This window comes from Mytilus californianus, unplaced genomic scaffold (genome assembly GCF_021869535.1).
Source record: "Mytilus californianus isolate M0D057914Y unplaced genomic scaffold, xbMytCali1.0.p SCAF_3, whole genome shotgun sequence".
Classification (NCBI taxonomy): domain Eukaryota; kingdom Metazoa; phylum Mollusca; class Bivalvia; order Mytilida; family Mytilidae; genus Mytilus; species Mytilus californianus.
In genome coordinates this window covers 3,996,965-4,024,032 of record NW_026262679.1, presented here as the reverse complement: position 1 = coordinate 4,024,032, position 27,068 = coordinate 3,996,965, and the positions used below count along the sequence as shown (strand labels likewise).

The 27,068-nt window shown below is 31.7% G+C and overlaps 2 protein-coding genes across 2 annotated transcripts in view; one reads left to right on the top strand and one right to left on the bottom strand.

The window, feature by feature from the left end:
* The window catches only part of LOC127732913 (coiled-coil domain-containing protein 112-like), a 33,634-nt gene extending 25,856 nt beyond the window's left edge, over window positions 1-7,778 (bottom strand). Inside the window, exons 1-5 of the mRNA XM_052242125.1 lie at window positions 7,742-7,778; window positions 1,685-1,782; window positions 1,366-1,487; window positions 1,085-1,174; window positions 139-214 (exon numbers count right to left, since the gene is read on the bottom strand). Of these exons, the coding sequence (XP_052098085.1) occupies window positions 139-214; window positions 1,085-1,174; window positions 1,366-1,487; window positions 1,685-1,782; window positions 7,742-7,756 (401 nt within the window). The 5' untranslated portion in view covers window positions 7,757-7,778. The remainder of the gene's footprint in view (window positions 1-138; window positions 215-1,084; window positions 1,175-1,365; window positions 1,488-1,684; window positions 1,783-7,741) is intronic.
* A 2,996-nt stretch (window positions 7,779-10,774) lies between these two features.
* On the top strand, window positions 10,775-26,639 carry LOC127732922 (ubiquitin-like domain-containing CTD phosphatase 1). Its single transcript, XM_052242137.1, has 9 exons — window positions 10,775-10,962; window positions 14,585-14,676; window positions 16,015-16,100; window positions 16,308-16,423; window positions 17,234-17,332; window positions 18,460-18,596; window positions 20,291-20,404; window positions 24,947-25,074; window positions 26,133-26,639. The coding sequence occupies exons 1-9, from the start codon at window positions 10,794-10,796 to the stop codon at window positions 26,182-26,184; spliced, it is 993 nt and encodes a 330-aa protein (XP_052098097.1). The 5' UTR covers window positions 10,775-10,793; the 3' UTR covers window positions 26,185-26,639.
* Window positions 26,640-27,068: the final 429 nt, after the last annotated feature.

Below are 27,068 nucleotides of genomic sequence, written 5' to 3'. Positions count from 1 at the left end.
TAAATATTTACAGAATCTGTTGCTCTAGATCTTTATTATACATTTATGAACTCCAAATCAGCAAAATATTCTACAGCCATAACTAAAAGTTTGACTTATTGTAAACATACATGTAAGTCCATCAATTAAAGTACCTACTGTTTTCTTTGTTGTTCTTTAAATGCATTGATAGTTCCTTCTATCTCTTCCATCGTTATCTTTAACTTTTCAACAACTATTAAATATAATAATCAATGAAATGAATCAATATGAATAGCAAGTATCAAAAATTATCCATAGATCAGTAGTTTTTCTTCACAAGATCCATGTATGACTATGTGTTGACCAAAGAAATAAATTCATTTATTTTAACAGCCAACAACGATTTTTCTATAAGATCCATGCACCAAAAAAGAACAGTCTTACTGGAATTATTATCATTTTTGAATTCAGACAAAATCTAAAACATCAAATTAATACTAGAATCAATATTGCTAAAGAGTAGTAAATGTATTCCAACAATATACTTCAATTTTCCACATCACTTACATTTCCAAGCGGCAAAATAACTCTACAAACATAATTGATCCAGAATGATTTTCTTGCTCCCCCTAAAAATTATTGATCCACATGTATTTTCAAACTACTGCAAATCTAAACTTAAGTTAGACAATCATCAAAAGAATTCCACAGTGACTTGAATGTTTCAGAACTGCACTGTACAATACAGGCGGACTGTTGTTATCATTTTTTAAAGATATTGATATATTACCATAAATTTCTTAGAAATGAATTTTAAGGCAAAACTTACCCAAATCAAAATGGAAAAAAAAGAGACACAAAGACAAGGATAAACTATTTTCCTCAGATTGGACATAAATATTGTAAAACACGAGACTTGAGAGTCACAATAGTGTTATCAAGATTGGGTTAAATTTCATAAATGGTCTAGAATTTGCTCAAGCTTCTTCTTAAATGATTAATATAATTCTGGGATAACTGGATTGTCGGAAAATAAGATTGCTAGAAATTATATTATCAATCCCATTTATAAAGACAACACTGCTTTGTATTGATAAGGTTCTACTATTTTAATGGTTCTTACATTCAGGGGTAGGCTTGATATCTCTTAACTCCATATGAAATCTCTTAACCATGTGACTTATCTTCTCTAACTGTTGCTTCAGTTTTATTTCTGTAAAAACCAAGACTTGCCATTAACAATATATACAGGAAAATAAAAAATGACAAATAATAATTAAATAGCTTTACCAAAATATCTGTACTGATTATATTTATATTTAGAGAATACAAAATCATACAGTTGACCTTGCTTGTTGCCCTACATTGTATTTTGAATTGAGCAAATTATTCAGAATAACTTACTTTCAGTCTTTTTCTCATCATTGCTCTTTGAATCTATTTCTTCCAACTGACTAAAATCTCCCCTAAAATCACTTCTTCTGCTGTACAAATGTGTTGCCTTCTCTCTTTCTAATGCAGCAATCCTGAAAGGAGAATTTAATGATGTAAATAAAATGTCATTTTGGTAAAAAACAATCTGGAACCTACTTTTTTCAACAATGATATAAAATGCATTTCATTTTTTCATGTAAGATTTTACATAAAAAAACACATTGTTAATATTAAAACACATTGTTAATATTAAAACACATTGTTAATGTTAAAATTCATTGATACAAACTGCACATTTAACTTCTGGAGTTCCCTCAAGGTTTCTCCTTTCTTTGCTTGCTCTGTTTTGGATTTCCATGCCAATGTATTTTTCTCTCGATCAGAAGTCTACAATTCAACAAAAATAATAATCAATTACTGTGTCTTCAAGGAATATCCAGAGTCTTCTGTCATCTTGGATTGTAAAATAGCAGAAAACAATCATTTCTTTAATGAAATATTTGAGAGAGGAATGTAATTCATTTGTCATACTTTTCATCTAAAAAAGAAAATCCTGTGTTTTATCTCGTTCTGACAGGCCTCTACATAATCATTTTTTTTAACATGACCATTAGGGCAAGTTGCAAGAAAATCAACTTGTCCGTTTTCTAAACTCACTTGCCCAAATCAAAAGTTCATATAATTAAATAATGTGGTGAGTCTCCTTACCTACTGACACATTTATTAGATCATGTACAAACTTAAGACTTCTCAAGGGTTCCTGATGAATATAAATCAAGGCAATTGCTTTATAGGCAATTTATTTATTGTTTGCAATATTCTAATTTTATGTCTTTTTGACATATAATTCAGTGTTCTTGTTAAGGCATGAACATGAGTCCTGAACGCATGATTTTCTGTCTTGATGTGCCATATCATTAACCCATGCATCCGTGGGGCGTGGGCACATCCTGGTTAAATTATTAAGTCAGGGATTTCGTTACCATAAATTAGTTAAAACATTTACTAAATTCTTTCATAGATACAAAGATTTGATTAGTAAATTTGGCTGTACCTGTAGAAAACTTATTAAAAACGGTCTTTCACATCCTAAATTTTATGGTAATATTGTACTAATAGTGCGGAAATCACTATGTGATCCGTGTCAACTCATCAAACCTTTAAACAAACTTATTAGTAAAGGTTATCTTGTTAATGCTGTAATAAGATATTTGAGTATTGTTTACATTGGCACAAATATCGATTTTGTCATCAACAAATTAAAACATAACTAAATTTGTATTCTTTTCGAATGTTTTTTTGGGATGTATTAATACACATCTACGTTTATTTTCTATATAGAGATTGCTTTATCTATATATAACATGATACATATTTATTATAAGTTTAAGGCAGATTCCATATAAGAAAGTGAAACAACTCCCATAAGCACGTTAGGCAAAAATCATAAGCAATGAACTTCTGTTTTTGAATACATGTTTTACTAATAAAGATAAAGACAATTTGACCAAAAAAAAAATTATGAGCATCATCCTTTTTAAATAAACAAAGCCTTAAATATTATGTTTCTGACATAAGATTTGACAGACTTTATTGTTTCTGACATAAGATTTGACAGACTTTATTGTTTCTGACATAAGATTCGACAGACTTTATTGTTTCTGACATAAGATTCGACAGACTTTATTGTTTCTGACATAAGATTTGACAGACTTTATTTTTTCTGACATAAGATTTGACAGACTTTATTATTTCTGACATAAGATTTGACAGACTTTATTTTTTCTGACATAAGATTTGACAGATTTTATTATTTCTGACATAAGATTTGACAGACAAATTGAGTTTCTGACATAAGATTTTGACAGACTTGATTCTGACATAAGATTTTTCATACATAAGATATTTTGACAGACAATATATATTTGTTTTTTTTGACTGACATTGGAAATCAAATCCTAGTTGAAAGTCATTTTTAAAACTCCTGGAAAATACTGCAGCCTAACATCTAACAAGATTTCACTACAGGTCAAAGAACTTTAACTGTTAGCACATTCAAATGTTTCAGACATAAGAAAACAAGTTTGACAGATCTTATGTAGGAAACATATAAGTTAAAACTATTGCTTGAATAAAGTTAAATGAAACTTAGAATCAACATGTGTTTTTTCTTATGCACAGCATGACTTACAGTTTTAACAGGCATATATTGGAACCTACAATGATTTTGAAAGTTTTTACAGTGATGTTCCTGACATAAGATTTATTGACAGACACTGAGCTATAAAGCAAGATATTTGAAAGTGAAAAAAAATATATATCATAGATGTTTTTGACTAAAAAAAGTAACAAATTTGGGAACAGGGATGTTTAAATAACCAGACTACACTAGTAAATACCAGTATACAAGTGTCAACATAAAGCATTGCAACACATAAACATTGTGTAAAAAAATGGGAGTTAATTCTGTCAAAATTTTTTGCATTTTTTCAACTTGTTTTAATCATTTCTACTTTAAACGGAAACAATCATATCCAAAAATTATTTTTATAATTTCTTCTAACATCATTATTCCTCAAAACATTCAGAGATTTTCTTTAAAATAACAGTAATTATTATTTTTATTTATTTATTCATTTTGACAGACATTTCAATTTCTTATATGGAATCTGCCTTAAATCCTAATTTATCCCACTGCCTGTCGATACTTTTTTTTTAATATGTCTTTTTGATTTCAATTGATATTTTATAATGTGTCTTTCTATGTTGTAATGTTAAACTACTGTTTTAGGTTAGGGTGAAGGTTGGCGCCTGTTAAAACGTTTTAACCCGCTGCATTTGTTTGCACTCTCCTAAGTCAGGAATCTGTTGTTCCGTGGTTGTCGTTTGTTGATGTGGTTCATAAGTGTTTCTCGTTTCTCGTTTCTTATATAGATTAGACCGTTGGTTTTCCTGTTTGAATTGTTTAACACTAGTCATTTTGGGCCCTTTATAGCTTGCTGTTCGGTGTGAGCCAAGGCTCTGTGTTGAAGGCCGTACTTTGACTTATTATTGTTAACTTCTTACACATCGTGACTTCGATGGAGTGTTGTCTCATTGGCACTCATACCACATCTTCTTATTTCTGTACACTAGCTGAGTCCTATCATTATCAAGATTATCCTTTAGCTATTAAAAAGTATCCTAAAATATGCTTCTTGTCAATATTTTTTTACTGGAAATAAGACTTCTGTTATCATACATGCTTGCAATAATGGTAAAATCCAAGAGAAACAGAAATTGATGATGCAATTGATCATGTGATAGGCATACGCTCATGCTATAAAACCAGAGGAAATCGAAATGCGTTCAATCTAAGCACGTTTACCAGCAATATAGTTGTCAAGGAAGCCAATTAATTATTAAATGATTGCAAACCAATGTGCTTAAATTGATAATTACGTTATTGAAAAATTTGTAAGGGTTCTGCTGAACCCGGTGTCTCGCCTACTTTTGCTGTTAATCGCAGGCTCAACAAAAATGAGGAAAAAAATTAATAAAAATATTCCTCTCGATACTATCTTTTGATTGTAAGAAGCTTCTGTCCAAGTTTGGTAAAAATCCAGGATAGTTTATGAATCTAATAAATGTTTTAAAAAGTTTAACTGCAGGCTGTATGTAATGTTAACTGGAAGAAAAACTGAGTCCATTTATAAGTAAAATATGAAAAAATAGGTACAAAATTTTAACAAAATTTCCTTCTAGATACTAGCTTTTGATCATAAACAAGCTTTTGTCCAAGTTTGGTACAAATCCAGGATAGTTTAAGTTATTAAAATCTTAAAAACTTTAACCACAGAGTGAATGTAATGTTTCCTGGCAGAAAAACTAAGTCCATTTATAAGTTAAATACGGAAAAAAAATTAATTCTTTTACTAAATTTACATCAGATAATAAGAACAAGAAAGTGGAAGTGGATCGGGCATACCCTCAGAAAAAAAGACACAAATATCACCAAGCAAGCCCTAGAATGGAACCCCCAAGTACATCGAAAAAGGGGGAGGCCAAAAAACACCTGGCGCAGGGGACTAACAACAGAGCTGAGTAAAATTGGGAAGACCTGGAAAGAAACAAAACGAACTGCCATGGACAGGAAGAAATGGAGAGAAACTGTAGTCGCCCTATGTCCCCCTTGGGACGAAGTGGATTAAGTCAAGTAAGTCACTAAATTTACATCTGGATACTATCTTATGATCATAAACAAGCTTCTGTCCAAGTTTGGTAGAAATCCAAGATAGTTTAAGAAAGTTATTAAAATTTCAAAAACTTTAACCACAGAGTGAATGTAATGTTTCCTGGCAGAAAAATTAAGTCCATTTATAAGTAAAATTCGGAAAACTAGAATTTTTTTTTTACAAAATTAACTTCTGGATACTATATCTTATGATCATAAACAAGCTTCTGTCCAAGTTTGGTAGATATACAGGATAGTTTAAGAAAGTTATTAAAATTTCAAAAACTTTAACCACAGAGTGAATGTAATGTTTCCTGGCAGAAAAACTAAGTCCATTTATAAGTAAAATACGGAAAAACCAGAAATTTTTTTTAAATTTTACTACTGGATACTATCTTATGATCATAAACAAGCTTCTGTCCAAGTTTGGTAGAAATGCAGGTTAGTTTAAGAAAGTTATTAAAATTTTAAAAACTTTAACCACAGAGTGAATATTAGTGGATGCCGCCGCCGACGGAATGTAGGATCGCTATGTCTTGCTTTTTCGACAAAAGTCGAAGGCTCGACAAAAACAGAATATTTTTTATTTGATTCAATTTTGTCCCTCTTAGACATGTAAGGGGAGATAACTCAGATAATCTTACTTTTTTTAAAAGTAATTTATAGTAAGTTTACTATTTTGAGTTTTGTTTCAAGAAAATAAGTCCAGAGATCCCAATTTTTCTTTTCTGAAAGCACATCATATGTACATCATGTACATGTATAATCCAAAATTTGGAAATTTTACAACTGTCGCTTGTAAAAAGATTGATGACCCATAATTTTCATAATATTTTTGAAAAGTCCTTCTTAACTAGGATAATCTCAAGTTCTTTTGTAGGATAAAAAGGTTTCTTTGAACATAAAGTAATGATAAATTCAGTGCTGTTTGGATGGGTTTGAAATTTGTATCTATAAAGTTGCTGGTGTGTAAATAAGAGTATCCCAATCCAACGAAAAAAGGTAGACCTTTTACTTTTTTTGGCCAAAATTTCTGACTTTTAACTTTCAAATGTAAATTTGAACTCCTGTTCCTTTTGTCAGCACATTGGTCATGAAAAAGAAGATTGAAGTCAGGTCATAATTTTTAACTTGAGAAATTTATGATAATATATGTTTTTATTTTTGTTTAATAAATGAGAAAAATCTTGAGTTAAATTTGAAGTTTATCCTTTAAAAAATATTTAACAGTTTTCTTGCAATTAGGGCAAAGTTGGGCCTTCTTTTACATTAGGGATCCCAACCCATATATAGAGCAAAACTAAACTTTCCTTTACCCCAAACTAAACAAATCCTTGCTCTAACCTAAAACATCCCCTAATTTAACCATAACCATGAATAAACCCTAACCTTATGGTATAAATTAATCTCACCCTAAAGTGTAGGGACCCTTAAAGTAAAAGAAGGCCCAAAGGGTCATGGGGGTCAGGGTCAAGTTTTGTAACCTTAGAAATATTTGTTTTTGTTTTTTATTCTCATATTCATTTTAAAAAATATTAACCTTGAGATTGTCCATTTTTGAAGTTGAACCTTTATGAATATCTATATGTTTTTTTATGAACGAGTTACGCCAGTTGACCTGTGGCTGTGTCAGCATAAAAGATGTCATGGTACAATCGGTTCTTACTGTGACATAATAACTAAAGCATTGTGACATATGAGTTATGGGAAAGTGCACCAACTCGAAAATCGTCTAATCAAAAGTATTTGCATTTTCTGTGGGTCAGGGCAAAATTGACTGTGGTCAGTCAATGTGGTCAGTCAAGTCTTAAAACTAAATTTTGATTAATTTTTAACAGTTCAAATAAATGGTAAAATCTAGAAATTCTACAATTTTTAAAGTGTGCCTTAGTCATACATTGATCTTGTGAAGAAAAATATAAAAGCTAATACTACTATTACTAGCTATAGGTATCTGTAGAATTTTAGAAATGAAATAAAGTTATTTTCTTTTTTCCATTGTATAGACATTAGTGTAACCCTGCTGATTCCAGAGAGAAAAACAATTATACATGATTTGTTTTCATAAAAAGTTTATATATCGTCGTGCATAACCCTAAAGCTCAATTTTAACATATTTTCCAACTTGGATACCTGTTTTTCCGCCATTGATAAACAAAGGGTGCGTTCAGATTGCGAGCTGTGGGTGATCTGAATTATTGTCATTTCGGAAGTAGGACATGCCTCCCATTAGCCTGGCATCCTGTCGAGCAGTGAGTCAGGATCCCAGGCTAGCCTCCCATCTTCTAGCCACCACTTTCCACACAATCGCCTTTAGTTTCGAAAGAACTTACACCGATAAAAGAAAGAGTTTGACAAGCAACGTTTAAGGATGTTCGCGATTCTTGATTTTGACTTTTTGTCAAATATTCGGATTCCTCTAGTTTTATCCATGTAGTGCCAATAAAAATTTTGCCCACTAATCCCTACTTTTCTTTTCATAATTTTATTACATATAGTTTAAAAAAAGCTATTTTTGAAAATCTTATAAAATCATTGTAATTTTTTCATAGTTTAAAAAGAAAAAAAGGTGCCAATGTTCAATGTATGAAAAATCTAGAGTAAGTCATTTCCCACCAAATTTTCAATATGATTGATTATACATATTCCCCAACAGTATTAAAAATTGTTGTGAACTATTTGAATGAATGCTTGTTGGTGAGAAACTCATTGTCAAATGATACTTGTTTTTTTTATATATATATTTTTCTCATACTTATCCACTGTCAGTCCTTCATTGTACATATGTTATAATTGTAGTTTGCCTGTATTTTGTTGCCGTCAATCAGGTCTCTACATTGCAACATAAAAGTTTTCACGTCAACATCAGGTGTTCCTCAGGGCACTGTTTTAGGTCCTATACTATTTTTAATATACATTAATGACTTACCTGACTATTTACATCACAGTCAAATCAGGCTCTTTGCTGACGATACTGCATCATTTACCGACAGATAAAATCAACATCAGAATGCCTTAAACTCCAGGAAGACCTAGAAGGGGCAATCAAATGGGAACAAGACTGGCTAATGCAGTTCCACCCTGACAAATGCAACATACTTCGAGTGACCACAAAGAAAACACCTATCCATTTTTATTATAACATGCACGGTCACATTCTTGAGACAGTTGAAAATGCAAAATATTTAGGTATAACTATATCATCAAATTTAAAATGGAACAAACACATTCAGAACATGACATCAAAAGCAAATAAGACCCTTGGATTCATCAGAAGAAATTTAAAAATAAACTCAGTAACCATCAAAGACCGAGCATACCAAGCCCTTATTAGACCAAAACTTGAATACTGCTGCTCTGTCTGGGACCCTTACACAACAGAGAACATTAACTCAATAGAAAAAGTGCAAAGACGTGCAGCGAGATATGTATGCTCCAACTACAAATATACTGAAAGTGTAACAAACATGATAAACACACTTCACTGGCCAACATTACAAGAAAGGAGACTCAAAAGCAGATTAAATATGTTCCATAGAATAACAAACAACAAAATTGCCATACCACATACTGACATACTAATTAAAAGCAAATCAAACACCAGGTCTAGCCACGAACAAACATACCGACAAAGTCGATGCAGCAAAGACAGTTACAAATTTTCATTTTTCTGCCAAACTATAAAAGACTGGAACAAATTACCTGAACCAATAGCCTGCAGCACCACTACTGAGTGCTTCAAGGAGAAACTCACTAGAGAGATGCTCCTTGACACTTACAAACACCTACATGATTAATGTGTCTTGTTTTTATCTTATACCAAAAATTAAAAATAAAAATTGAAAAATATTACTTACATATACATTTGTATATATAAAAATTGAAAAATTATTATGAAATCAAAAATATATTTTTAATCATTAACAATATTGTTAAACCAGGCATGCGCCAGAAAGTAATCATCAACCAGTTGATGTTTTTCTGTATATAAAGAAGAAGAAGAAGAACGACGTCATGTGTAAAATCGTACGTTTATTAACATCGCAAATTCCTCTGTCATTTGATACTTCAAGCAAGGATTAGTATACAAATCCTTGCTTCAAGTTTGCTTGAACGGATTTTCGTAAATATTGATGTCTGAAAAAAAATGCCCATATTAAGCATTTAACTGGCCTTTAACATGTTTTAGCCCCATTCGTCAAAACTCAGTCGATTCCGTTCCACCGTCTATGAGTGTTAGCGGATTCATCCGAGGATTGCCGATTGAATTTAGCCCGCTGCGTTCATTTCCGCTTCGTATGGGATTAATGTGACCCTGTACAAGACGTCATACTGACTGAATTGATAATTTTCTGTGTGAAAAAATATACCAATTTACAAATGTTACATGTCTATATAGGTATATTTTTCGGAGACAAGTGACCGCGCGTCGGACTATCGGGCTGTCGGATTATAGGACTGTCGGACTATAGGATTGTCGGATTATGGGACTGTCGGACTACAGGACTGTCGGTTTATAGGACTGTCAGACTACAGGACTGTCGGATTATAGGTCTTATCCCCCATTTAATGTTAATTAACATGTTAAACTTTATGTGTTAGTGCTAATAAAGTTATCTTTATATCTTATCTTACATATATAAAAAAAACAAGGACTTGGACCTTTCATTAATTTCAGCTTTTTAAGCTCCGTTATTTATATACTAGCAATTTATAACAGTCTTTTAAAAAGCTTGTTATTTTGAAATAGAGGAGCGAACATCCTCAATATATTTTTACTGCATAAATTACATGTGTAGCTTTAACAACGGTCTTTGTTTAATTTTTATGTGATAATTCTACTGACTCAGCGACTGTAGCCAATGTACACCCCACGGGGCGTACATTTATTTTTATTTTTTATATTCCCAAACCAAGTGTATATAGACTTCTTGAAAAACTTTTATTCATTTCGAAGTGCTCCTTTGAAGGAAGGATTTCCTAATACAGATACAGATACAGATGCTTATCCGAACGCATCCTTTGATATTCTTTTTCTATTAAACTTTCCGAATCAGAACACTAGACGATTTAATAATATATAGAAAAACTCATAATATAATTAAAACTCTTACTTTTTTGCTAAGTTATTGGAAAGTATCATTAATTCGAAACTATGTAGCAAGTTTTACATGTTTGTTGAGAGATGGCGGGAGAAGACTCACACAAATCTTGTCTTGTTGTTAAATGGAGTGGGAATGAGTACAGTGTCAATGTAGACGACGATTTTACTGTGTTAGACTTAAAGAAAGAAATAAAAAATGTGACCGGGGTTTTACCGGAAAGACAAAAAATAATGGGCATGAAATTTAAAGGTACAAACTTGTGCTTTCAGTTCCAATCTTTGATTTTGAAAACACTGGTGTAAAGGCAGAACGAATTAATGACAACTCGCCCCATTTCCAAATCGTCCCAGACCAGCTCGCCGCAACTTTTATTTGGGAGATTACCCTGTCATCAAGACAAAGATTGAAAATTTTAGCTACTTGCCTATTCTGGTTTACGAACTAGCCCCACTTATGAAGAAGAGTTAAATCCATACCTGCCAACCCTCCTGTTTTGAGCGGAAGACTCCCGCTCAAACAGCGAAATTCCGGAAATCAACTTCTCTGTTTCTTCTGGTGATCTGTACGACGTTTGAAAGCATGCTTAGTGCCTAGTGTGAGTCTCACAACAAAATCAAAATATGGAATGTGAGTTATGAGACTTAGAGGTATTGAAAAAGGCAAAAAAAAACAAACACGTTGTATAGATAATATTATAACCATAAATTGAAGAAATAAAGTATATCTATTAACTCTTATTGGTGTTTTGTAGATGAATAAATGAACAGGTCATATATTTAACTTGGAAATGTCGTTCGCACAAAATCTCCCTCTTTGAAGGTTTCAGAGGTTGGCAGGTTATGGTTTAATCCCATTGGATTTAGGCCTATCAACTCGCCACACTAATGAAAAGAGTTTAAATGTCGTATATTTAAGGCCTGCCAACTCGCCCCACTTAAAAAAAGAAGACATATCCCACTGAATTAATGCTTCTTTGTACTAATGAAAAGGGTTTTACACTGAATTTAGGCCTGCCTACTTGCCCTTCTTATGAAAAGGAGTTAGTCCAATGCCAACTCGACTCTTTAATTAAAGGAGTAGAAACAGAAGAGTAGCAAATATGTTCAGCACAATAAGATCTACAAATCAGTCATCAAGGCAGAAATTGTCAACAGACTCCTTTAATATAGAAGTTAAAATTTCACCCAAGTAGTGATTTTTATTCATTTTTGGTAAAACTGTATTTAAGAGTTAGACCAACTTTCAGAATCAAAAAAGATCAGCAAAATAAAAATGAACATGTAAGTCAACATGTCCATATTGTCATACTAGTGATCAGATTTGTTGACATTAAATAATCAGATTTGTTGACATTAAATTATGTTTTTTATCTGGGATTGTTCAAAATTTACTTTTCAGAATTGCAAAAACAGTTCTAGGGGTTTTAATCAAGGGTCAGTTGTGTACATGGAAACAATTATAAATTTTATAAGATGACCAATTCCGGCTCTTGGGAGCCTCATGTTTTGTGCTTCGTACCTATCTATTGAGTTAAGCCAACTGCAACTGATTTCAAGTTTGTTCTTATTTTGTGCTTTTACACCATTGAACTCCTTTTCATTTAGTGAGGAGAGTTGTCTTGCTACCAGACAGGATATGCAAATATGTAATTTATCAGACACTGCAGTGATCTTATCAAATAGACACATCTACATAACCATGATAACATTCCAAAGTTATACAAATGTCTTAAAAAAAAACAACATTTAAAAAAGTCTAAGTGCTTGTATATCTAACATGTTGAATCTCTTCTCATTTGTTTGTCATATTTTATAATAAAGTCATCATAAATGATGAATAGAACTTATCACTATTTGGTAACCTGTGATAGTGGACCTGAGAATTTGCCACACTTGAACTATTGACGTCATACAACAATCACTTTTTTTTTGTGATGTCAAAATTTTATGTAACGGCTGTGATGTCCAAGAATGGCAGGCAAAATCGATAAAGTGTATGTCCATGCTTTCGAAATAATCCTTACATTAATGTAATGGGAGGTATCTCTACTTAATTTATAAGATATTTTAGACAACGAAGTTGCTATATATATACAATCATAGTTTGTTTTCACAGAAACTAATAGATAGGGTAACACATTGAGCAGTCTAATAACTAGGGTATTCTTGTGGTTCATATTCATTGATTTTCTTTTTACTAAAGGTTTTCTAGTGCAAGGTAAGAAAATATAAAATTGCCCCAAATTAACTAGAAAAATTACTGTTGGGGCCTTTTATAGCTGACCTTATATAATTATGGGGTAGGTCTTTCAAATTGTTGAAGGCTGTATGTTGGTCTAAAATTGCTTACTTCCACTTCATTTGAACTCTGATGGATAGTTGCCTCATTGGCAATCTCACCACCTTATTTTTTAAATAGCAAACAACTGTAACAGTATTAAAACACGTGAAGTGGCATGAAATCATGAACAGTCACCATAATTTTAGCTTTGAAATTAAACTCCATACATTTTGTCATCATCTCAGGGCTGTTGCTCTTCAATGAGAGGTGGATAGAATGTATGAATAACAGCAATTCAGCAACCTAATAGTTCCTGCACTCTAATTTAATGCAATACATTAAACCCTGGATTGAATCCATGTATAATCACTAAGCTATATGATTTCATTATTTAGAAAATCTTTCCAGGATCCATATATTGTTGTTAGGCTTAGAAGAAAAATCTTTTCATGGACTACAATGTGTATCTGTCACTATCATGAACATACTGATGACTGCATCAAGCTGCCGTTGTCAATAAATAATAAAGCAAATATTTTCCCTGCTTCTTCAAATTTATATGTACATTGTATTTTTACATTTTGTTATTTATTTTTCAGCCATTTCAATGTAGATAGTAGCATTTCTTTACCCAATGCAATGTAGAATGCTGGAAGATGGTAAAACTAATTTTTGTTTGCACTTGATTAAATTTTTCTGCCTTTAAAATTTCGGGGGAAGGGGGGATGGAGGACTCTTTAACCCCTACATAGCCTACTGTGATTCAGATGGGGAAATATTTACCCTTGCAGTCTATATTATTAGAAATCTCTGCTTCATAAACTATTTAAGGTGGTATGGGAGTATAAACTAAAAATCATAGAATTTGTTCATACTTTGCCAATACATAGTATATATTGTGATATGTTCAAAAATATAATAATAATGATAGGTCACCGAGCATTTTCTCAAGCTACAGGTTGAGATTTAGATTTTAGATTTTTGGAGTTTAACGCCACTTTTAAGCACCGCTTTTGGGCTATTTCGTGGCGGCCAGTTTTTATTGGTGGAGGATGCCTGGAGAAATTACAGGTTGAGACAAAATGACACATTTTGTATGGATTATACAGGAAAAAACATCATTATGTGATTAGAAGCTAAACTAAATGATAGAATTGTAAAATAGAATGCGAAAAGATAGCTTTTAGAAAATGCTTTGAGAATATCAAAAGAAAAGATAGGGTCACCGTACATTTTTTCCGCCTAAAATATGAAATAGCAAAATTTCATGTAGATTCCTTCAGAAAATGCACTATTTCAGAGCTACCTCCCCTAGAAATGCCAATTTTAAAACATTAAAAATCTAGCCAAAATAATCTACATTTGTAAAAATAATTCATATTTATAAGTTAAATCTTGTAAATTTATTCTTTTAAATGAAAATTCACATTATCTGCATTCCTCATCAAATTTTGCTAATTTGATTGAAAATCTGTACCTTAGGTTCTTTGTTATTTACAATCCAAGATGGCGAAAGACACCCATACTACCTTAAAGGTTATTTTTCTTAAATTTTTTATGATATTCAGTATATACTCATTTTCTATTTTAGGAAAGCCACCTGAAGATACTGTTTTACTGACAGATATGAAATTGAAACCAAACACAAAATTAATGATGATGGGGACAAGAGAAGAGGAACTTGTAAGTAATGGACCATTTACAAAACAGAGGCATCAATCATCCTGATCAGATTCCTACCACCATGACCACTCTTCAAATGTATACATTCTTCTTTGACCATTAGTCTTTGAAATAATACCAAATGGCCTTTTTCACTACATTGTTGGTCTGCTGACCTGTATTAAATTACCTGAGACAAAAAAATCACTTTATTTCCAGTTAGTAAATGAATTAATCTACTTAAACTAGAAGCAGACTGTAGTATGAGTTTTGACTTGCTTCAATTTTACAGAGATACGATTTATGAATTAAAAGATCTGGTGCTTATATCAATGTGACAGCAACCCAAACGTCTAATAACCAGAAAAGACATCTGGAGGGAAATATAGAAAAAATAGCAGAAGTCAAGGTCTGACTTACAGAGATCACCAAATATCTGACATCAACATCAAATTCTATAAATAACAAAAAACATTTAATTGGGACAGGTACCATTAGGTGCAAGTATGAAAAAATGATTTACCACCAATGTTGTTGAAAATTTCCTTGATACCAAAATTCTACTTAGAATTGTATCTATTGAAACGTAACTTGTATGAAAAGAGTTGTGTGTGGTAAATTTTGTTTCTTGTAAAGATATATATAAACATTTATAAAACTGTACTGTGATAATATCAGTTAAATTAAAAGTGAAATCAGAGATATATAGTACAAGAGATTGCCAACTCCAATTAATGGCCATATTTTCTATTGAAATATCATACGACAAATTTTTTCCCAATCTTTCACGTACAGATATATTCCTTCTTTTTAAATTTTTAGAATTTTTCCTTTTATGATTTGAAAGGTTGGAAATAAAGATTTTATTAACAGTGAAAGTTAAAAATTGACATCAACAAGGTCTGAAAGGCAGTGGTGTAGTATAGTTTCTGTTTTTGATAGTACATGTTCAAATATGTTATAAAACATGGAAATCTAAATTATTTCACAAATTTTAATTCGTTCTTTACGTTTCAATCACAAGGACCGATCTCTTGTATCATCAGTCTCAGTTGACATTAAGCATTTTAGTGACGAACCGGAATACCCAATGTTTTTTTTTTTAAGAAATTCAATTAGCACAGTAAAAGTTTGGACTTTGTTTTTAGGTGACCATAGATACATTGAATACCTCTCTAACAAGAGTTAACATTTTAATGTTTAATAAATGATAAGAATGAAATGATGCTTTATTACAGCTAATTTAAACAAATATGAATAAGGAAATGTGGAATTTATGTTACATATGATGGGAAAGAATCATTGGTAATTGTCATTGAGACAGAAAAAATTATAAACTACAATTATTTTTTATTACAGGATAAAGTGAAGGAACCTCCCCCAGATCTACCAGAAGTTATAAATGATTTTGATATAGAAGAAGAAGAAATTGCTATAGAGAACAGGTTTGTTTCAGATTCATCAATTACTATTTTGGATGCTGATTGTTATTAAACAAAAATGTTAAAATATACAAAATTTCAAAGACTGTGGGCCACACATTAGTAGCATGCATGTCTTTTCATTGAAAGTTTTAAGTTGCAATTCTGTTAATGATTCCACTTTGTAAATTTATTCAATTTGTTATTATAGCAATGATGTTTTTTTTCTAGAGAAGAATATTTAGCAAAGATTGAAAGAAGAGTAAAAGAGTATAAAATTGAAGTTATGAATGAACCAAGACCAGGAAAAAAACTCTTAGTTTTAGATATAGATTACACATTATTTGGTAAATATGCAGTATTAGTAGTTCTGCTTGAAAGGATTGTGTTCATTAAGGGTCAATATTGGCCCTATAATTTCATGAAATTTAAATTCAGTAATAATTGTCAACATCTAATGACAAAATGATCAGAAATATCTGACAAATAGAAAATGAACAAGTTCTGACACAATAAGAAGTTATTATAAGTCATAAATATGCACTCTAAGACTAGAAAATCATAGTTTTGACTAATTTTTTTGGGGCTAGATTTTTATAGGTTCTGCTTCAAAAGACATTGGCCACAAGCAAGGACCACCATGATTTTTTGTTAGGATGTGTATCTAATCTATATACATCTTTGTATAACATTTATTTTGGTCGAAGGGTGTGACCTGTGTTTTTTCAGAAGGAAATATACCTTACAAATGCATAATAACAGGCAGTCTGGCTAAAATGGTGTAAAATATCTTACTTTGAATGCTATCAAAATGGTTCAAATGATCAGCAAAGAGAAAAAGGATCTATTTTATCTAAATTTGCTTATTTAAGATCATAATTATAGGTTTTTTGCAAATGATATTACTAAGTTCAATTTCTATGGCCAAATAAGTCCTTTGTATTAATTAGTCATACATTTCTTGCTTCTTCTCTAAACAATGCAAAATTTTACATAACTGGGATACTAATATTATATACACTTCTAGCAAACTAGTAGATAGAAAATAATTGTTAATGCATTTATGTTTATCAGTCAAGTAACATTTAGGCATTTTAATGTTGCTTAAAGGAATTGTAAAATTTTGTTAACTTAAAATAAAAATCCTTAAATTTTAGATCACAGGTCAGTGGCAGAGCAATTTAATGAGTTGATCAGACCATTTTTACATGAGTTTTTACAGTCTGCCTATGAACATTATGATATTGTAATATGGTGTAAGTTTGTAACATTTAGAAGTATGTGGAATTAAGTTATGCTTGTGTTAAACTTATGATATCTAAAATAAACTACAACTGAACATAAAGAGTTGGTTTGAACATTGGTATAAATCATGTGTATTTGAAGCTAACTGTTCAGACGATTTGTACCCTTGTTACCTATAGAGAATATCATAATGATGATATGAGGCAGGTGTTGCTTGTGTTACCTATAGAGAATATCAAATTGATGATATGAGGCAGGTGTTGCTTGTGTTACCTATAGAGAATATCAAATTGATGATATGAGGCAGGTGTTGCTTGTGTTACCTATAGAGAATATCAAAATGATGATATGAGGCAGGTGTTGCTTGTGTTACCTATAGAGAATATCAAATTGATGATATGAGGCAGGTATTGCATGTGTTACCTGTGTAAGAGGATGAAGTCAGTGTAACTAGTATTACCATTATTTTATATTTAAAGTTATAATGAATGATTAAATTGCAAATGAATTTTGTAACCGTATACTGTATTTGATGTTATAGTGATAGAGTATTAGAGTAATTGAGTATGTCCATTGGGTATAGTGATAGAGTATTAGAATAATTGAGTATGTCCATTTGAGTATAGTGATAGAGTATTAGAGTAATTGAGTATGTTCATTGGGTATAGTGATAGAGTATTAGAGTAATTGAGTATGTCCATTTGAGTATAGTGATAGAGTATTAGAGTAATTGAGTATGTTCATTTGAGTATAGTGATAGAGTATTAGAGTAATTGAGTATGTTCATTTGAGTATAGTGATAGAGTAATTGAGTATGTCCATTGGGTATAGTGATAGAGTATTAGAATAATTGAGTATGTCCATTGGGTATAGTGATAGAGTATTAGAGTAATTGAGTATGTCCATTTGAGTATAGTGATAGAGTAATTGAGTATGTCCATTTGAGTATAGTGATAGAGTATTAGAATAATTGAGTATGTCCATTGGGTATAGTGATAGAGTATTAGAGTAATTGAGTATGTTCATTTGAGTATCATAGAACTGCAAAATGTTAAGAACTAAAATCAACTTTGACTACTACAATTTACTATGTTGCACATTTCCACAAATTTTAGAATGTTTTCAATTTGTATTTCAGCTGCAACATCGATGAAATGGATTGAAGTGAAAATGAAAGAACTGGGTGTTACTAGTAATTCTAATTATAAACTATGTTTTATGTTAGACTCACTGGCAATGATAAGTGTACACACACCAAAATATGGAGTCATAGAGGTTAGTATTTGACAATTAAGGTTTGTTGTAAACAAAATTGTATTCTGTAAGTTTTTTATAGTTATTGTTTCCCATGCTGGCCTGAGAACACAGTTATTTTGTAGTGCATTTCTTTTATACAAAAACACAAATTAAAAAAATCGCACCTGCTCTATCCACAAAAGATTTTTACAGTGTAGTGCACTACTTTTGGGACAAATATAAAAATTATAGAAAAGTCTGTCGGCTCTAACTCAAAATACCTTTTCAAACTGGACCAAATCACTACTTTACCTAAAAATTCATGTCCCAAATTTTAACATGTAATTTCAACCCCCTACTTACTATTTTATGCATAAAATATAAAGATATGAATTTGGAAGGTGTATGAACAAAATTTGCAAGTTATACACTGTCCACACTATTGACTCTATTTGTAGACAACGAAAATCAAAGGAAAATAACTGTGTCCCTGGACCTGCTGAACTAATTTTTGGGTTGCAATTTGTGAATGCTGTATTTCTGGCAATGACATAAATTTGTTTAACATGTTTGCCAACTGATAAACACTTTTATAAAAACAAATGCACTCAATAATATTTCTGAATGTAGAGTATAATTCAAGGCTTCCAAAACGGTCATATATTCCGGACATTTGTATAATGTCAGGTAAACGTCCGGCTGGGCAAAGCACGAAACGGTCATCTACTTTTTATTTTTCAAGGCTTTCTTAAGAGACTGTCATTTTAACATAATTCGCGATCTTTTTGACCCAACCTTTTGCCTTTAACAGCCACACATTTCCGGTCATAAAAGTGACATGATCATTAAGTACTATCAAAACAACCCCTACTTTAATACCTTCTCATTTTAATCAAGGCTAATTAGTTGTCGAACATCTGAAATTTACCTGTTCAGGTAACAGGTAAACTATTTTGAACCGGACATTGATCAGTCTATTCAAAGTTATTTTCTTACATTTCACCGGTTTGCATCTTATTAATTTAGTCAAAAAGATTTACATTTACAAATAAGATTTGATGAAAAAATTAAAGAGGTGAAAATGAAAAATCGTCATAACCACGTTGTTTGAACCAGAGACATGTCTCTGTTTGAACTAGTACACGTGTGCGCATGTGCATGTGCGCAGGAGTGAAATTTAATTATGCATCCTAATTTCTTTTAAAAAATGCTTAAATTGTCATTGATACCTTTATCTCACGTTTATTTCGAATATTTTCTTGCAGAAATAACGTAGAATGAGCTACTTACACTCATTCATGCTTTGCAAACGTACACGGAATTTACGTATCCGTCTCTGGTCCTTGTTTTAACATTGTCAAGATAACATCCGGTTTCAGATTTAAAAACGAAAGTAAAGGTTTTGACAACGTTATTTTGCACAAATAATGAGTCTAAGGCAGATATAAGTACGCTGATGTTGCACACTTCGGATGATGCACTGCCAATTTAACAGTTTACGTCAGAACTTCGAATTTGAATCAAAGAAAGTTTAATATCGTTTTTTTTTAAATATCAATCATTGGAATGTCCAACTAGGCAACTGATTACCATAATTGCCTTTTGTTTATTTAGTCTTAAGGGATTAAAATCGGGATAATATATAAAATGTCCGGCTGGCTAAAAATAATTTTGGAAGCCCTGGTATAATTACATATATATTTTGAATCATATGTCTCTCGTGTATTTTCCAGGTAAAACCATTAGGTGTCATATGGGGCAAATATAAGCAATGGGATGCATCCAACACAATAATGTTTGATGATATCAGAAGAAACTTTATAATGAACCCAAAAACAGGACTCAGAGTAAGTCAGTGGAAATAGATTATTTTATACAGGGTTGAGAAAAAACGATGGCTTGTGAACTAGCCCTACCCATAAATGCACCTCTTTTCAGAAAGTATTTGCTCATAATGATGCCACTATACACAAGAAATGCAGTACACACGTATTTCTAACTGTTATGAAGAAGCCTTGATATATCCTCATTTTTAGCTCACCTTTCCAAAGGAAATGCGAGCTTTTGACATCACTTGGCATCCATCATCGTCTGCTGAACTCATTCCAACCAAACTTAAGCTGAATGATCCTTAGGGTACCTAGAATAAAGTTTGTGTTTTATTATACCCCCGCTTTAAAAAAAGTGGGGGTATACTGTTTTACCTCTTGTCTGTCCTTCCATCAGTCCATCCATCCGTCAGTCCGTCCGTCCGTCCCATGAATATTTTCGTCGCATTTTTCTCAGGAACTACTTGACAAGAATTTCTGAAATTTGGTTTCAGGGTTTATATAAGTAAGTTACAGCGTGTGATACGTTTTCAGATTCATCACTCAACAACTTCCTGTTTACCGAACACTTGTATTATTTTACACATGATAGCCAAGTTGAAAATTTTCGTCACATTTTTCTCAGGAACTACTTGACAAGGATTTCTGAAATTTGGTTTCAGGGTTTATATAAGTCAGCTATACTGTGTGATGCGTTTTCAGATTCATCACTCAACAACTTCCTGTTTACCGAAATATTTGGGCGGGGGTATCATCATTGAGCAGTAGCTCACAGTTTTACTTGTTTTCTGTTTCGTCAAAAAACATGGCCACCATGGCTATGGGTAAAATGCAGTTTTTGGCTTATATCTCAAAAACTAAAGCATTTAGAGCAAATCTGACTGGGGTAAAAATGTTCAATAGATCAAGTTCTTACAGCCCTGAAATTTTCAGATGAATCTAACAACCCATTGTTGGGTTGCTGCCACTAAATTGGTAATTTTAAGGAAATTTTGCAGTTTTCGGTTATTATCTTGAATATAATAGTTAGGGATGTCAGCGAGTACTCGAGTACTGGAGTATCGCTCAGTAGTACCGAGTATCGAATACCAAAATTATACTTGACTAATCGTTTTCCTGTTAGAATGTTGTTGTCTTCTTAAAGAAAAAAATGTTTTTATTAAGATCGCCTTACGGGAAATTGAATATTAATCAATATTAAAATACGTTTCAAATGTTTGTGTTTAATTGTCATTTAAAATTCCCTCAAACAGATGTAAGTTATGTACAAGAGCACCTTTTCAAGGCTTACACTTTTAGCTAATCGTGTCTTATACATTCCACCACCGCTGTGTCGTCAGAGCAAACATTTTAATCAGCAGAACTGTTAGACTGAACAAAGTCGAAAAGTCCCAGAAAATATTGAAAAGATAATATTTCTAAATAAGAACAAATTCGTTGCACCCTATGTCAACCCTCCGAGAATGGTGAAAGGCATCATTAAGTTCTAATTATCACCCCTTTGTTGATCATTAAATATGTTTCTTTACGATTCCCAAATACTGTTGTTTGAGTAGTCATTTTCTATAGATGTTTATTAATTAATTGATTAGATTATTGCCAGTTTGCATAATTAGTACATGTAGTAAATGAGATATTAATTATGGTATAAAACCCCTGGGACTATTATCTTAACCTAGGTAATAATGTTGAGGGTTTTACATCCATAAGACAACGTTAAATTGGTATAATTTCGTGTTTTCATTTTGAAGATGATTTTCCGAGCGAGTACTGAGCAACTATACCAACAGTATAGGAATAAGGGGCCAAAAAGGGTCCAAAAACAAGCATTTTTGTAGTTTCCAGAAAATAACTTGTGTGTAAGTGTATGGATCTTTCTGAAATTGTACCACAAGGTTCCATATGACCAAGGGAAGGCTGGGATTGAATTTGGGTTAATTGCCCCAAACATTCAGGAATTATGGGTAAAAAAAGGGGCCAAAAACAAGCATTTTTCTAGTTTCCAGACAATAACTTGTGTTTAAGTGTGTGGAACTCACTGAAATTGTACATTTTTCCTGAAAAGAAAATAATCTTCTAAATTTCCAAAAAATTTGGGGGGGGACTATTTTTTCAGATTTTTTTTGGGGGGTTCATTTTTTTTTCAAAATTTTTGAACATTTTTTGGGGAGGGGGGATTTTTTTTCATAATTTTTGGGGGTTTTTTTCCCAAAAATTTTCCATTTTTCCATTGATTATTTCTGATTTATATATAAAAGCAACAAATACTGATATGGCAGGAGATACACACCAAATAGGGTGTGTAAATATAGATTCTACCACTGCATTGAGTGTGATACGATATTTATCCACCCGAGACAGTTAAATTTTCAAATTTAAAATGCGAGGCTAATTGACGAAGAATTAGAGAAATTATTATATATAACAGATTAACTAAGTATTGTGCAACAGCACAGTATTGAGCAATAGCAAGAAATCTTCAGTTGGAAATAAATACAAATTTTTTAACCAATTTCAATGGGATTAAATTAAGTCTTTAATTTTTTGGAGGTTCTTACCTTGTATTACTTTTTTGGATATTGGGCCCCATTTTTGAATTGGTCTACATTTAGGTCCAAAGGGTCCAATATGAAACTTTGATTGATTTCATCAAAAAATGAATTATTGTGGCTCTATAATATGCTAAATCTTATTTCACATTTAGATTTTTTATTTTGGGCCTTGTTTTCAAATTAGTCCATATCAAAATTTGAAGGGTCCAAAATTAAACTTTGTTTGATTGCAACTAAAATTTTTGGTGTTTTTTTATATGCTGAATCTAACCATGTTGTTTATGTTGATTTTGAATATCGGACCATACTAGGTAAATTAAATGTCCAATTTCAAATTTTTATACGCCTGTCAAAATTTTGACGGGACGTATTATGGTATACAAATGTCGTCTTTCTGTCCGGCGTAAACATGTTGCACCGTAACTTGAGAACGACTTATCCAAATTTCATGAAACTTAATATAGTTGTTTCTTATGATGGTCAAACGATCTGTATACTTTTTGGTGAAAATAAGATTAAAACTTTTTGAGTTACAGGACTTAGTAACTAAAACAGGTGTGTGTTTTTTTTCACATGTTGCGCCGTATCTAAAAAACGATTTATGATTATTGCTTAAAATTTTACACACTTCTTAATTATATTAATCTAAAGATCTGTATACTTTCTGGTTTTGATTCAAAATTTTATTTTAGAGATACTGAGTTTTTTGTAAAAAAAAAGGGGGGTTTTCACATGTCGCGCCGTATCTCAAAAATGATTTATGATTATTGCTTAAAATTTTACGCACTTCTTAGTTATATTAATCTAAAGATCTGTATACTTTTTGGTTTTGATTCAAAATTTTATTTTAAGAGATATTGAGTTTTTTGTAAAAAAAAAAGGGGGTTTTCGCATGTCGTGCCGTATGTCAGAAACTGTTTATGATTATTGCATAAAAATTCACACACAAGACGACGGGCGTATCATGCATTCATGGCACAGCTGTTTATTAAGATCTTTGACCACATTTATTTTGTGTCAGAAACCTATATTATGTCAAAAATTTGAACACAATCAAAATTCAGACGGTATCAAGCTTGAATATTGTGTCCAAACTTGCTCCAACTGTTCAGGGTTTGACCTCTGCAGTCGTTTCAGGATGCGCTCGGCGAAGCATTTTTTTTATTTATTTCACCATCAGTTACTCAAAATGCAAATGTTCAGCATCCTTCAAATTTTTAACTGATAGACCAAAGTGTTTATCATGCAAATCATGTTCAGAATAATAATTTATGCAGAATTGTATATTTAATTGTCATTGATAGATCATGTAAGGATCATTTTCATTTTATTCTTGTTTTATTTGCAAAGCACTTCCCAAATTAAGATTCATATGTTTAAAAATTAAATTTGAGATACAACCTTGGCTATGTTTCACATATGAATGAGATTCCTGCAATAACTGAAAAAATGCAAAACAAAAATTGATCTAGAAAAAACAGTTCATTCAGTGAGTGCTGTTCCATTAAAATGAATGTGTGAAGTTTAATTTATGGACATGTGTTATGGGTCATTTATCATGTTTATGGTTGTATGTACATTTGATGTATGCAAAATTACTCAAAAGAAAGTATGTTCTTTGTAAAAGGATTTTGGAAGTCCATTCACTCTATCCCACATCCATTTAAAGGGAATATACCTAATGTAGGAGATATTTGGTTTAGTATGCACAGTTCATTATTGAATGAACTTCTGTTAAGCTTGAGCCTTAAAGATACACATAACACAGTGAGAGATAAAACTTGTCTGAACAGAGCAGGCGATGGCAAGTTTAAACTGTTTTGTATGATGTTGTTCTAATTTCAACATTTCAAATTCATCCAAACTTGGAGGAAACTGTAACCATAAAAAGAATGATGAAATTATTGGATGCCCTTTATATAATGGTGTTACATACAAAGTTTAGGTTATTTTTCAAATATTTCAATTTTTAATCATTATTACTGATTTCAATCATTTTCATTTTCAGATCCGAGCTTTTAGAGAAGCACATTTGAATCGACACAAAGACACGGAGCTTTTAAAATTATCAAAATATCTTAAAGATATATCAAATGTAGAAGATTTTACAGAATTAAATCACAGAAATTGGGAAAGGTAAGAGATAAGTCAACATAGCCCAAATCATCTGTTGACTCCTAATAGGTGTTATTACCCTTAAATGAACATTTTCTTTTAATGATTTTTTGTGTTTTTGCCCATTACATGTATCTTGAAAACTATATTAGATCATGGCTTTCAAAACTGTTGTATTGTCCAGACAAGTCTGATTAATTATATTCATATACAAAAATAAGAAGATGTGATATGATTGCCAATGAGACAACTCTCCACAAGAGATAATTCAGAAAAAGGTTAAGTATATGATTTAGCCTTTCCGAAATATGTATTAAAATGTGATTTTATGATAAATTTGAAAAAGGTAGTAAAAAAGGTTTTAAGTGAAAATTCGACAGAACCATGTTGTTTGAACTAGTTCATGTGTGCGCGGGTTTGAGATTTAATTATGCATCCGAATTCTTCAAAAATGCTAAAAATATCATTGATACCTTTATCTTCCGATTGTTTCAAGTAGTTTCATGATGAAATAACGTGGAAAGAACTATTTTAACTCAATTGTGCTTTATTAACGTATCTACAAATATGTCTGCATGGTTGAAATTTTCTGTCAACTCTTTATAGTTGTTGCCCTTTAATGTTGATTTTTGCATTTTTGGTAGATAAAGAAATACTCTATACTCTAAACAGCTAAAATGATCAGCAAGAGAAGATCTACAATTACATCAACATAGCCAAAATTGTTAGTTGATTTCTTATAGGAGTTATTGTCCTGAAATGATGAATTTTTTTTTTTTTGGGGGGGGGCATAAATTATAGAAAATAAAGATTTGTTAACAGTAAAAATGATAAGCCAGACATGATCAACAAAAAAGAGATTTAGTCACGAGTTATATTCTAGTCTGTTGGAGAGCGGCCATTGAAGATGCACATAGATCCAGGTGAACAACACAGGCTCTTTAGAGCCTCTAGTTTATATTCAAACCTGTTATGATAGATGGTTTGTGAGAATTATTCCCTGATGAGGAGATGGAGAGGACGACCAGTAGAATTATACAATGGTTCTTATTCATTTTCCCAATGATTTAATGTTTCAGATACAGACCCAAGAGGAAGCATGATAAAACAGAGTCTGAAGATGCTGTGTGATGCTTAGCTGTTTTTAGTTGGGTTTTTTTTTTTGTGATGCACCCAGAGACAGTAGCCAATATCCTCAATCTTAACTTTTTTTCAATGCACACATTAAGAAGAGGAAGTTCTGTTACGGATGTGGAAATATTGAGATTAACTATTTGATGACTTTGTTTTGTTATAGCATTTTTAGTTATAATATCATAGCTAGCGAACAAGCGATATGTACGAATCATAGAGCTTTCTAGTTCATGACCTATAGAAGTAATATTTGATTCTTGTTACTTGAATTGATAAAGTCTTTGTGTGATCATTTATTAAACTAACCATTGTTAATAGATTTCTGTAGCAGTCATAGGCGGATCCAGGGGGGGGGGCCTGGGGGGCCTCCCCCTTTCGTGGAAAAAATTTGGTTGATTATATAGGGAATCACTGAAGCATGACTGGAGCGGGCCCCCCCCCCCCCCCCCCCCCCCCCTTTTGAAGAGTTCTGGATCCGCCACTGGGCCAGTGCTATATTTATATTCTTCCATTTCTTTGAAAAATAAGACATATGAATCCATAAAGTTTTAAATGAACATTACAAGATTATGCTGATCATTTTATTATTCCTACATGTTATGATTGAGGACATTTTAACTACACTGTAAATCAGTATTAGAGATGAATAAAGACCGACACTAGTTTTAAATGTAATATTTTACATGAGATTTGTCAATGTGTTATGTGTTATTAACTTTATAATATTTCTTAAATTTCGTTTGTTTTTTAAGAATCAACTGGATTTGATGATTAAAACAAGTCATATTGAATATTGCATTGATTCTTGTATAGAATTTATTTTAGAGAGGTAGATATTTGTTTTTTTGTCCTTACAATATATAGGAAATATTGAAAACTCT

Bases quoted from the DNA above. Each gene is read 5' to 3' on its own strand.
- LOC127732922 (XM_052242137.1), top strand. From the start codon at position 10,794: ATGGCGGGAGAAGACTCACACAAATCTTGTCTTGTTGTTAAATGGAGT. The intron at 10,963-14,584 runs GTACAAACTTGT...TTTCTATTTTAG, and splicing joins AATGGGCATGAAATTTAAAG to GAAAGCCACCTGAAGATACT. The intron at 14,677-16,014 runs GTAAGTAATGGA...TTTTTATTACAG, and splicing joins GGACAAGAGAAGAGGAACTT to GATAAAGTGAAGGAACCTCC.